This window comes from Chaetodon auriga, chromosome 8 (assembly GCF_051107435.1).
Source record: "Chaetodon auriga isolate fChaAug3 chromosome 8, fChaAug3.hap1, whole genome shotgun sequence".
Taxonomy (NCBI): Eukaryota; Metazoa; Chordata; class Actinopteri; order Chaetodontiformes; family Chaetodontidae; genus Chaetodon; species Chaetodon auriga.
Window position 1 is genome coordinate 11,417,940 of NC_135081.1, and position 13,686 is coordinate 11,431,625.

General features: G+C 41.4%; 1 protein-coding gene across 4 annotated transcripts in view; it reads left to right on the plus strand.

Moving 5' to 3' along the window:
• Nucleotides 1-13,686, plus strand: part of dnah5 (dynein, axonemal, heavy chain 5) — an 85,395-nt gene that overhangs the window by 43,636 nt on the left and 28,073 nt on the right. For all 4 annotated transcript variants that reach the window (XM_076738283.1, XM_076738284.1, XM_076738286.1 and 1 more), the window contains 8 exons: nt 684-837; nt 4,674-4,941; nt 5,422-5,545; nt 5,812-5,919; nt 6,862-6,976; nt 7,711-7,887; nt 10,137-10,340; nt 11,376-11,555. In XM_076738283.1, coding sequence (XP_076594398.1) covers nt 684-837; nt 4,674-4,941; nt 5,422-5,545; nt 5,812-5,919; nt 6,862-6,976; nt 7,711-7,887; nt 10,137-10,340; nt 11,376-11,555 — 1,330 coding nt within the window. The remainder of the gene's footprint in view (nt 1-683; nt 838-4,673; nt 4,942-5,421; nt 5,546-5,811; nt 5,920-6,861; nt 6,977-7,710; nt 7,888-10,136; nt 10,341-11,375; nt 11,556-13,686) is intronic.

Below are 13,686 nucleotides of genomic sequence, written 5' to 3' on the forward strand. Positions count from 1 at the left end.
ACAAACACACAAATAAAGATGGAGGGCCTTTTGAAAACAAGCAACTGGGACACTGCTTGCTTCTTCACCACCTTTCAAGCCAGAAATCTATTTGTCTGTTCACACCTTTTTTTTCCCCTTTTTTCACCACTTCAACTAATAAAAGCATCTTGGAAATCCAAATGACACCTTTCAGTGTTTGCACACACATTGACACATACACACAGCTCTGTTGTGAGGCTGCGTCTGATTCAGTTTTTCATCGCAAGACATTGTACAGTATATCCATAACCAAAGCCAGATTGGCAGATTACTGTTCAAAATGATTTAATCACAGATGATTTGGAGATTTCTGGTGAAATGATCTTAAAGTTCATCTTGGAGCTGTATACTTCATGCTGTATATTTAAACATGCGCTGAATTGTGCCTCCCACAGGGATGCTGCTGCTGTCAGAATAAAACAAAGTGATTTACAATCGCACACTGTGATGGTGCCCTGAGTTCAAACAGTCCATCATTCCTAACTCAGACAGCATCAGTCATGTTGTCAAATTTATTCAGTTATACTGTATATACTCACAAACACACACACCGTTTTCCCTTTTATCTCTTTCTCTCTGTCATTTTTTTGGGTCTGACAATAGCAGAGACATTAAAAAGGTATTAAGTGCATATTTATTGTATGCATTCTGTTCTTTGCCAGCTCATACAACACAGCCAACCTGATGGATGACCTGAAGGGTTTGTACAGAACAGCTGGCCAACATGGCAGAGGCGTCAGCTTCATCTTTACTGACAACGAGATCAAAGACGAGTCCTTCCTGGAGTACATGAACAACGTCCTGTCATCTGGAGAGGTCAGGAGCTCACACATGGAGAGACACACATGCATGGATGCTCATAGTGATATAAACTTTAATGTCAACCTGGTGAATGTGTGAAAGACATATAACAAGAAATTTAAAAGCAGTTGATGTAGCTGGCCTGAAACTCTCTTGGAATTCAATTACATGAGCAGCTTTATGTATAAAAGATTATGTTTTTTAAGCTTGGTGTCAGAGTACATCCTTGATTTTCAAGATGTTCTGCAGCTGGAGACAGGAAGAAGCCTGAGTAACTGTTTTACTGTTTAATTAGGTGGTCAGGGACACAGAGCTGGGGCTGATCCAACAGGTCGGGCAGCTCAGGGTCTGACTAATACTACTACACCTTTATTAAGTGGGACATAAAACAGTGTGGCTTCAGGATTTGGAACAAGTTAAACCTTAATCTTGCTCAAAAATGAAATTCATTCATATTCATCATCAGTTTTAGACATGGATGGTGGGCCAGTCATCACTAACTGTTAATGATAATGAGGACTAATAAGCACAGACAGAGCAACTCTTAGAGTAATGCATAGAATAAAACATTTCACTGCTATGACCTCACATAATGCAACAGTTTTATTCTGAGAATTAAACAGTGCACACCACATACACATACATTCCCAAATATTTTTATATTTAAGTCTTGCTTATGAGTGTAATTTACCAGAGATGTTTGGAGTCGGGCTCCTATCATTGGCTAAATACCAGAATATGACTGGTGCTCAGAAGAAAAATATGGCTTATCTGTTTCTCCCTTCACGCTAATGTGTTTTTCTGATTTATTATGTTTTAATGAACATGCTGGCACATTTGGGCTTTTATGGCAGTTTTGATGACCAACACAAACACTTAATTATGAGGAAAGCCTACTGCGGATACACAAAGCTGCAGCACTGCGTCAGATACTTACATTGGCATCGTCTAGTTTGTCCAGTGCAAAAGCTTCAATTATACTTTTGTTGTTACTGCTGAAACTGACAGCTGGCCAAGGCAGTGATGCCAAGGCAGCGACGGCACAGACAGAGACAGGAGAAAACCACGCCGTCTTCATCTTGGTTGTGAGCAGTGAAGTTTATCTCAATTCAATCAATTTAAAAAGCAAATTGCATTTGCCCTGTCAATACGCTATCATTCCACAATTATTTTCTCATTGATTTGGATGTAATGAATTGAAGCTGTAACCGACAGAGGGGACAGATACAGCGAGGTTTCTCTGTAGTGCAGCACTCTGCCATACAGCTGCAGGATGGCTTTTTTCCTGTATTACTCTGTGCCAGCAGCAGGTAGTCTCAAAGTCAAGCGCCAGTGTTTGCACATTTCTTAGCTGCAGTCCCAGAATCATCCATTCTGCTGGAACCAGTGGCTACTGTGAAAATGGGCCAAATAAAGCATTTCCAAAGCACTTTTTTCTGCAGTCTAACTTACTATCCTCGCTGTTTTCCCCTTCTCCTCCTCTTCTTTTACTGATCCCTGATCTTTTCCTTCACACACACACTCCTCTTTCATCTGTCATCCCTCTGTGTTCCCACTTATCCTTTCCCTCTCCCTCTCATTGTCTGGTTTTCCCCCTGTCTCTCCACTTTCCCTTGTTTCTTTCCTTTCCTCCTCCTCCATCTGTACTCTGTAGTCCCACTCTTCATTGTTGTCCTGTTTATCACCCTTTTTCTCCTGCTCATTCATGTGCCTCTAAGCCTCCTCCTTCTCATCCATATTTCCTTTACACCTCCTCTTCAGATAATCCTTTCTCCTCCTTGCTTGCTCTTCCAATCTGTTCTCCTCCTGCCTTCGTTTTTCTTCATCTTTAGCTCCTTTCTCTCCTCTGTCTTTCCTCATAACTCTCTTGATTCATATTCAAGGACAAGTGAAACAAAACACCACAGCAATGACCTCATCACCAAAGATGCCGTCACAATAGAAGAAAAAGGGACTCGTGAATGGGAAGATGGAAAAGCTGAAAGAGTACTGAGTAATGCAAGATTGTTGAGGAAACTCTGCCTGGTTTAAGCCGATAGGACCAACTAATTATTATTTTATGCACACCTAATGTCAAGCTATTTAAATTAGATACAGTATCTTGCCCGCACTCCATCAGGCTGCTGCTCCTACTGCTGCCTCTGTGCTGACATGGGAGTCTTGGTGCTCTTTACCCACTCTCTCCCAGCTTGCTCTGCTTGGATGTTTATGTCATGTAGGGACAACAAGCTGAGAAAACAAGGCCTGTTTTTATAACAGCATCTTAAGCATAAGCAAAGAGCATCGAAAGAAACCGCAGGAGGTCTTTCAGTATGTGAAAAGAATGTTAGATGCAACACAAGTGTTTTTTTGAATGATAATAACCTACTAGTATTAAGGAATCATTTATAACCAGCCCTACATAGGCTGATTTACAAGAGGGGAGAAAGTGTTTTGGTTTTTTTTTCTTTTAAAAGAAATCTTTAATATAACTGTTGCTGTGCACCAAACCAGCCCTGTGTTGCACATCCATTAGCTGATGCACACATCACCAGCCTCCTCCCCTTCGGCTTGTGTGCTATGACATCAGCCACAGTGATGTGCAGCATGGCCATCACAATGATGAGCGGCCAGCACTTTAAGAGACATGTTTTCTCATTTTTCCACATGCCCTTGAATAGTAAACAAGTTCTTTGCATTTCCTTCCTTCAATATTACATAAATCTAATCTGACCGAAATTGATCTTTCCCTTACTTTTCCTTTTTTTCTCTGCGAGTTTGTTTGTGTAGTTCTCCTTTGAATTTCCTGTTGCCAAAGTTAATTGTACAACACCTGCATCGCCTTCCGACAACTGACACTGCTAGACTTGAGACTAATTCTTAACTTGTGCTTTGAGCAACAGCCAAATTAATTAAAGCAATATACTGCATTCATTTCTGCTTTCTTGTACAAATTCCCATCTCCAGAAAAGTACATGATATAAAATGCAGGAAAATTGGCTACATTTAATGTACTACTAAATGTTTTCCTTTACACTTAGATGGTCCTCGAAGAGAGAAATTTTCCTTCATCTCCTAATTTTCAACCTGTTTTCCCTCCTTTTTTGTTCACTTCTTGTTATGTACGCATTTCCTCATTTTTTCTTCCTCTATTCTTCTCTATTTCCATCTGCTCCTCCTCTGCCTCATCATGGTATCATCCCTATCCACCATCTCCTCCGCCTGCTCCTCTCCCACCTTCCTAAATAACAATTTATGCAGCAGCTGCTTTACCAGGAGGAGGTAAATAGAAGTAGGGACCAGGGGAGAGTTTGTATCTGGATGTTGTTTGTGTGCAGGCGGGAAGTGTGTGTGTGTGTGTGCCTTGTTTGTGTGTGTTGGAGAGAGAGAGAGGAGTTTGTGTTGCAGAAGTGTTAGTATGACTGTGTGTGAGAGACAGTGACAGAGATGAGAAATAGATAAAGGAAGGACGAGCTGTTAGTGTGAGCCTGTTGTTTATGTGAGAGTAACCCAGCAGATGTTGGAGACATGGTGCTTCTAACCACAACACCTGATGCCGCCCCAAAACACTCTCCTGCTCTCTCCTGTCTTTCCTTGCTCCCTGTCTCTCAGTAACGAGGGATTCAGTGAAAAGGTGCTAAAAGCAATGTGAAAGGAGGCAGTACCACAGTCCCCTTAAGTCAAACCTGGACAAAGTCGGTGTGTTATCCCAGAATGAAGAGTTTCAGATTGCTGCAGCGTGGGGATGCTGGGCGGTGTCTGTGCCAATTTAGAAGACAATAGGTTCAACATGTCCAAAAGATGATAAAGATGGGTACATAATAAAATCTGACATGAATGGCTGTGTGTGTTTTGTGTGTTTCTAACCTCAGGTGTCCAACTTATTTGCTCGTGATGAGATTGACGAGATCCTGAGCGATCTCATCCCTGTTATGAAACGAGAGTTTCCCAGGCGACCACCGACCAATGAAAACCTGTATGAATACTTCATGTCACGTGTCCGACATAATCTCCACGTCGTTCTGTGCTTCTCGCCTGTTGGGGAAAAGTTTCGCAACCGGGCGTTAAAGTTCCCGGCACTGATATCTGGCTGCACCATGGACTGGTTCAGTAGGTGGCCAAAAGATGCTCTTGTTGCAGGTAGATGATTTTAATTTTATATTAATATGAACTGATGGTAGCAGTTGTTTCCTAAAATGTATATCTGCCTGTGCTCAATCCTCCATTTCGAGTGGCTGCTGTTATTTTGTCAGTGCTGTAAAATGCAGCTCGTTTTGTCGCAGCATGTCAGTTTGCTTTGAGGAAATGAATTGTGAAAATGACAGTGTTTTCCAACTATCTCCTGCTCTTTCTTTCTGCTGCTTAATGTCCATTCCATATTTTGTTTAGTCAGAAGAATGACACATGACAGACACAAATGTTGTAGTAGAACAGGTAACCAATAATCCATAAAGCTATTATTCCTGCCAGGAAAGTAATCAATGAGCATGTCAGAGTATTGAGCAGTAAAGAAGCTTGAATAGATTTCTGATTACATATTGACTATCTGGTTTATGTAACCAATGTGCTCTCTCTGCTCCCTGTGTTTTTCTCCACTCAATTCTGCTGTCTGTCATTCAGTTTCAGAGCACTTCCTGTCAGTCTATGACATCGACTGCTCACCTCAGGTTAAAAGTGAAGTGGTCCAGTGCATGGGTTCCTTCCAGGATGGCGTTGCAGAGAAGTGTGTGGACTACTTCCAGAGGTATTTTATTCAGCATACTGCCTCTCAAAGGCATTCATCTGCCTTTGTTAGCTTTCAGTTTAATAAATACTGGGACATTGCTGTTTGTGGTCAGCATCCTAACTATGTGGCCGCCAGGGTATTTCTTTAAATATAGCATATTAAGTATGACTAAGTAAATAAAGTTTCTGCTATATGTGGATCTAAGTTTAAAACATTGTGCTAATGATTTTCTTACTTTTTAATATGATGTTCAGTGAACCTAATGTAGTCTGATTCAAATCTAGGTACCGACGGTCCACCCACGTCACACCCAAGTCATACCTGTCCTTCATTCAGGGCTATAAGACCATCTATAAGGAGAAGAGGTCTGAGGTCCAGACCCTGGCCAACAGGTAAACACACTTAAGGATTAAGCAAAGTATTTGTTATACTTGTAATTACCATGTTATACTGTAGCACTTTATAGCCTTTGTAGAATGATGACAAGAGACAAGATGGCTTTCACTCCACTTTAGAGTCAATACCTCATTTGCATCACATACTGCATGTTATCTACATCTCTAACAGTTAGCTAAGTGGGCTTGTGTCAGTCTTGTGTTTCATAAATGCTAATAGATTAATAAAGATGTTGAATCTTAAATCTGTAGTCTAGTCATCCTCTTAGTCGCTGTGAGTGGCCCCTTAGTGAGGCATAAATGATTAGGGGTGATTAGCACATTTCCTAAAAAATAGCAGTGATTTTCACAGGTAGATTTGGAAAGAACTGTGTCACAGATTGAATCCATTCTTACTCAGTAATTAGTGACTCCTTTATGGCACCGACAGCGATGGATAATCAGGATGCCATCAATTGAAGTAAGCTGTCAACAAAGGGGCTAATCCAGAACCATCGTTTCTGAGTCACTTTGTGAGAATACAGCATTAAAAAACCACACACATCTCAGACCAAAAACATTTCTGTGCTCCTTTTTTTTTTCCAGATTTTCAGCTCATGTCTGCTTATCAGATGTCCCCAAGCCTCTAAAGATTTATTGTAGTCTGTTGAAGTGATGTCTTGACATTTAGAATTTTGATCAGGCACACGCTACAAGCAGACCAAGGGTGAAAAGCTGTGTTGCTGTTAAATAATATACAAGTATTTTCCCCCACTGGTGCCCAGTGGACCACGATTCTGACAGCATGTCATGTTGTTCATCTTGAAAGTGTGCAGATATTTACAACAAACAGGACCCCAGGTGTAGATGTGCAGATGCCTCTCAGATAGTCTTGCACACAGCAGCAAGGTGCAAGGTATGCAGCTTAACTGATTATATTTTACTACTTGTCTTGTTTAGGATGAACACTGGTCTCCAGAAGCTGAAGGAGGCATCAGAGTCTGTAGCAGCACTCAGTAAGGAGCTGGAGGTGAAAGAGAAGGAGCTACAGATTGCCAATGACAAGGCTGATATGGTAGGTTTGTGTGTGTGCGTGCATGCGTATGTCTTTAGGTTCAGTGAGTGTCTCTAGTGATACTCTAGACTTTCCAACAGTTGGCTTTTTTAGTTGATTTAAAATTTCACTGACCTTTTCAATTAGTCCAAATAAATCAAGTTGATCAAGTTGATATTTTGGATTGAAACAGCAGTTTTTGCATGTGTGTGTGTGTGAGAGAGAGAGAGAGAGAGATTAGGTGCCTGTATATCTTCTGGTTATGAATATTTGTTCATGGTTCATCATTTTTTTCTATAGGTGTATGTGAAGGCATGTGGATGAGCACGAACAGCAGTGAAATTAATGGTGTGCCTCAGGATGAATGAATTAATAAGTGCATGACTGCATTAGTCACTTTTGCTAATAATTAGAAATTGAATAGAGAGTGAATAGAGGGGGATGTTCCTTTTCATTGTTGGAATTTGTTTTAAAATATTTGATGATCTCTTGGCGTGTATTTATGCGTCCTATAGCTGTGTATGTAGTGCATGTAGTAGTAGCAGTGGTTTAATCCCAGTTTACCAGTTGATCATCATTCATGTCCATGTCCACATTGCTGTATGCCTCATATGTTAAAGTGACATTAAAATTGTATGCAGCAGTGTGATATCTAAATAAACATGAGGTTACCACTTGTTTTTGTTTGGTTGATTTTAATGAAGGGATGAAAGTTGATTGATTCATGGCCATGTTTATGAATTGTGCATACACAGGTATTGAAGGAGGTGACAGTAAAGGCCCAGGCAGCAGAGCGAGTGAAGGTCGAGGTGCAGAAAGTGAAAGACAAGGCCCAGGCCATTGTGGACAGCATCTCTGCTGATAAAGCCATCGCTGAGGAGAAACTTGAAGCTGCCCGACCAGCACTTCAGGAAGCAGAGGCAGCGCTGCAGGTATGGGACAGAAATGTAGAATAAATGGCCCCCAGGTTTACAGATTTGACTCCACACATGATGGAAGTAAAGCTATCAGTTAAGGAATGATGAAGCCACACAAAATATTTCTACCAGTATGTACAGTATCTTCTCACCTCTGTATATTTGCTGGACTCAGCTGGTCAGGAATGCTGTTACTAACAATTACCCCATCATGTTACTAAACGGCTCCTTTAAGAGTTGAATTTAAAATACAGTTTGTCTACAAAGCACTGCATGCTCTTGCTGGATGGCAGTTGTAATGGCAATAATAAATAATACATTTATTTTGAATATGTAAGCACTGCCAGGGAAAGTCCAGACATTGTTCAGAGTTGCCCTTTCACACATACAGCACATGTGACCAGTTCTCATTTACTGGAAATGCTCTGGATATGTTCTCACTTACTGGAAAGATTGTTTGGTAATAGGAGGGCTGGCACCTGGGTATAGCGTAAATATGGTGTAAGGGATAGCTCCCACAGTGGAGATGGTATTGCCAAATCTCTACCAGTGAACACATTTCTGCCATCACATGGTACTGTATGTACTGTCATGTCGCCCAACCCTGTGTGGTTGTATTTTTATGTTCCTTTCCTCCTGGCAATGATTCATTCGAGTCTTGTGTATCATGCTGCTCCTCCTGACGTCCTCTGCTTCCCCTGTATACTGTTTGTCTAAACACAAGTAAGCCTTAAATAAAGCCGGGGCGTTAGGCAAATTGTCAGTAAACTGTGTGTTGGATTGGTTTATTGTGCTCCTCTGTGTGGCTTAGTGTCTCACATACCTGCATTTTTCTTGCTCCCTCACTTTTATGTTGCTTCAGGGTGCCACTTAGAGCACTTTGTGACTTGCTGTGTGTAGCTGCATGAAGGTTTTGCCTCCAGTCATCCCATCGTGGTGTGTCTAAAGTTAGCATGGCGCTCTGGGGGCTGGGGCTGCATTGTAATTAAAGCTGTCCTCCTGGGTAGATGGTTGTATACAGATCCACAATGGCAGGTCCCTGATTAGAATTTTCATCTTCCTGCTATGGATGGAAACTTCACATTTCCAAACAGAAGAGGAAACCCTTTAATGTTCCTTCTGGGTTGATAAGCGTACATTTTTATCACATATTTATTATTTGAGCAGTTTGGATTGCTCTCGATCATGGTCTTGTATTTGTTGTTATTGCAAGTACAGCACATGAACAGCAGGAAGGTTCTTCATTTACTGATTGTATGAAACCACTGCCAGGTTTAAGCAGTTTCAAGTAGGTTCAAATAGTGAATTGGAGGTTACCCTATTGAGACATCTTCATAAAAAAGCAGCTGAGTGGAGAGGAGTGACGAGGAGTTGATAGAAGAAGATAAACCAGGCTGTCTGCTGGCTGACTCTCTGGTGGGGGATTCACACTATGCTCGGGCTTATAAAAGGCAGTGGAAATAGAGCAGGGAGGAGAGAACGGATATGAGGAAATGGAGCTGGGAGGAGAGAGCAGAAACAAAAAAAAGTGCAAAAGGGAGAGGAGATGAGACAGGCCCCTGCCCGATGAAGCAGCCAAACAACTCTCAGTGGGACATTTTCTTCACTCTCCTGCTGTCTCTCATTTTAATCAATCCGTTGAAAATAATTCTCTGTGCTTCTCTGCAGAACTCCTCCTCATTCTGTTGGAGTTTATACACACAGTCTCCATGCTCTCTTTATTTCCCTCTATCTCTCCTCTCCAGTGCCTCTGGTTGTATTCTCCCCTCACAGTTCCTCTGCTTTATATCCTCAGACGGCAGCATTGTGTACAATTTCCTTTATATGTCATAAAAAGATGTAAGCCAAATGAAAAACAAAGTGCTTTATTCTTTGTTTTTATCTCAGCTAATTGTCCTTCCACTCGCCGTATAGAGTATCCTGTGTACTTCCAATATGTTTTCTTATGAAAATCCTCTTTCTCTATTCAGCCCCCCCACACACTCATTTCCTGTCCTCCCATGCGTACAGATGGGCACAAAGAGTAATTACAACATAAAACCAAGAGCTATATAACAACTTTGCACCTTAAATGGCATCCTGACAATTTGTTTTATCGTGAAAGATTAAATATGTATTAATATAAAAAAGGCATGTGTAATTTCTTTCCATGTTTTATTGGTAATAGACTGCTGTAAAATGCACTTAACAACATGACTGATGAAAACATTCAGAAACAGTCCAGATTCTCCTCCCTCATATTTCTTTTCTCTGCACCCGCTCAGACAATCAAACCATCGGACATTGCCACCGTACGAACACTCGGTCGCCCCCCCCACCTCATCATGCGGATCATGGACTGCGTGCTGCTGCTCTTCCAGAGGCGGGTCAATACGGTGAAGATCGACCCGGAGAAGAACTGCAACACACCATCCTGGCAGGAGTCCCTAAAACTCATGACAGCTGGAAACTTCCTGGGCAGCCTGCAGGTACGCGCTAATGTCAAATTTATACAGTTAAGATTGAGGTGAGGTGTAGATGCTGCAGATGGCTTACCCTAAACCACATGTTTGGGGAGATATCCTAGGTAGACCTCAGAGTTATTTAACATATTAAACATGAAGGTAAAATCGTTGTACATGCGTTACTGAAGGAGCAGACCCAGCTCCTCATCACATAGAAAGGCTGATTCTCTGCTCTACCATATAAAGTATAAGCTGCAGTCTCTCATGCTGTAAAATGAAATCAGAAAAAGCATGAGCCCGTAAGCTTATGTTGGTGAGTATTTACCAGGATGAAATTCTTTCAGGAAAAATCTAAATTATAGATTGATTAATTAGTAAGTAATATCTTAATTTTAAAATATATCCTGCTTTAAGATGCTACAAGTGTTGCTTAAGTGCGTCATTAGGCAGCGGAATCACTGCCTGCTGCTCGACTAATCAGTGAATTACATACTTTTTCTGCTCACTTGTCTTATACTCACTTTTTAATGGATAAGGTTAGCTGCTTGTAGTTATAGCTACCTGCTGGCTGCCATGGAGTCTCAGCCATCATCAATCATCACAAAGTACTTCATAATCAGGCTAATTTACTGTTTGTAACAACAAGAAGAAGAACAGAGAAAAGTGGGAGAAAAAAGTTCAGAAATACAGGTTTGTGCCAAAGTATTATTTTGTACAATTTGTAGTAGTTTGAAGTCAAAGCGGCATAATTAGATCAGGATTGGATTTCACTCCTCGCATTTGAATCGACAATAATCCACCACTTTTTAAGATTTGCCTCAGCTTGTCTTTGATTTACTCTGTCACCACACCTCCACTTAGCATTTTCCATTTTATATAGTTTTACATTCCTCTTTCAATAACAGATGCAGAATGCTTATTTATGAGTTACATGTGGAGTACATATTTGTATTCTTTGCATACTGACTGCAATAAGTCTAGTTTTTGTTCATTTGAATCCCCCCCCCCCCCATGTTTCATTCCTCTTCATTCCTCTCCCTCTGTCTCACTCCCTTTTAGCAATTCCCTAAAGACACCATTAATGAGGAAATGGTGGAGCTGCTGCAGCCTTATTTTGACATGCCCGACTACAACATTGAAACAGCCAAGAGGGTGTGTGGCAACGTGGCCGGCCTTGCATCCTGGACAAAAGCTATGGCCTCCTTCTTCTCCATCAACAAGGAGGTCTTACCCCTGAAGGTAAAGTGCAGTGTAGTCGATCTAGCACGGTGGTTGTTTTTGTGCAGCAGAAAGATGAAACAATGCTGTCTGTAGACAGTATGTGAGACTAAAATAGAATTTAAAAAATATCACGTGAAGTTCTTCTTTTGTTGAGTTCAAAATATAGCCTCTTAAATTTCCCGCTTCAAATGCACACTTTGTGATGTACCTGTCACCGTCACCCCAACAAACACAGAACAGACACACTTGCACACACACTCCCTGGGCAAAGTCTATGGCCTCCCATTCTTCCACCCTGATGAATAAGGAACACTTAATGGCGGAGGAGGAGGGTTGTTGTTTCTGCAGAAAACCCCAGGCTACATAAATGGCACAAACTGTCTCTGATATGAGAAGGATTTATTCATATTCCCTCATTTTGGCAGCAACAGTTTGCTGACGTGAAGGCTATAGAAGAGGCCCAGAAATTAGACAGACAGACAGACAGACAGACAGACAGAGAATTAAGCCTTTTTCTATTGATCCTGAGCATACAAAAATGAAAATGGTAAACTTGAGTGCATCTCAAGTTCCCAGGGCCAGTTTGAATTTAATTAGATTTTAGTACAAACCCCAAAGTGGATCTCCCCAGACAGACAGCTTGTTCATGAAGCCAGTCCTGAGTGGGATAAAGATCATATCAAAGAACATCAATTATTATCTGGCAATTTAGGTCAGCTGTGGTAGTGTGAAAGAAGAGTTTTGTTGATGTGTGTGAGTGGACATCAAATGAGTTATTTTAAAATCATAACTTGCTCTTTTTTATCTAATACTGTGCTCAGTGTGTTCAGTAGAACATATTATTTTCAAGTCTGGTTCTTGCATCAGCAAACGATAAAGTCACACCAAGTTTAGATAAATGAATTTTTAAAACTATTCTGCCTCTCTAAGGCAAGCCTTTCTTCTGCCTTGCTTGCCTAATTAATTGCAGTATTTGCTTCTTTTTTTTTTTTTCAAGGAATGATTAGTTCTACACACACAGCAGAAAGGTGCAGAGCTGTATACTCTGTACACAAAATCTTTTATTAATATGGCATAGCATCTCTCTCTCTCTCTCACACACACACACACACACACACACACACACACACACACACACACACACACCTGCTTAGTCAGCCTTCCTGCTGGTGCAGTCTGTGGATATCAGATTTGTGACATTTAAATGCATCAACTCACTGAATGCTGTTCTACTATTGGATTGTGTTCACTGAAACTTCGCCTGATGATCACCTCTGTTTTCCCTTCTCTTACTGTGTTGTTTGTTTTTGACCTTATTCCCTCTCCCCCTTGTGACCCAGTCTTCTTCCTACTTATTTTGCCCTTGCCACATCCCATTTACTCCATCTTGTCCACACCTGAATGTCTCTGCTGACCCTGTCTTTGTTTTTCAAATCACCCATCTCTCCCCCTTCCTGCCTTCCTCGTTTCCTTATCCCCTCTCTCACTAACTTTGTCCCCTGTCATTTTCTCTGTCTCTCTCCCTCGCACACATTCTGTTTTTCTCTTATTCTCTACAAACTCCACCAGAACTCCCCGCCTCTCCTCTTTGATCCTGACCTTTTGCTTTAGCGTGGAACAAATTGATTCTCTGATTTCCAGCTCAGCAGTGGCTTCCCTTTAAGCTGGCCAGCAGGACTGCCAGGCAGAGACACAGCTGGACAGGCAGACAGGCAGAGAGACGGGCAGGGATGGTCTTCTCAGATGTCAATAAATATTAAATGAATGCCCAGACTTCCTCTTCCCCAGGCCACCCAAACACATTCAGATGCACACATCATTAGACATACTCACTTTTCTTTAAATCTCTGTCTCTAAACCACTTGCAGTGCCTCTTCCACAGCTCCCGCTCTGTCCAGACAACATTCTCCCTGCCTCTCCTCTGTTGTCCTCAGACTCCCTTTCCTTCTCCCTTGCCCTTCTCATCACCCCTCTGCCCATGTTTGTTTCCATTTTCTCTGCATCTCCCTTATTTCCTTTTGTAGATCTCTATTTGTGCATCTCCAGTTTGGCTTTTGAAGCTTTGATTCCCTGCGTTTGCTGCTATGACATGTCTAAAATCTCATTAAAAAGATTTATTGCCGACCATATCACCTCCATACTTTGTTAT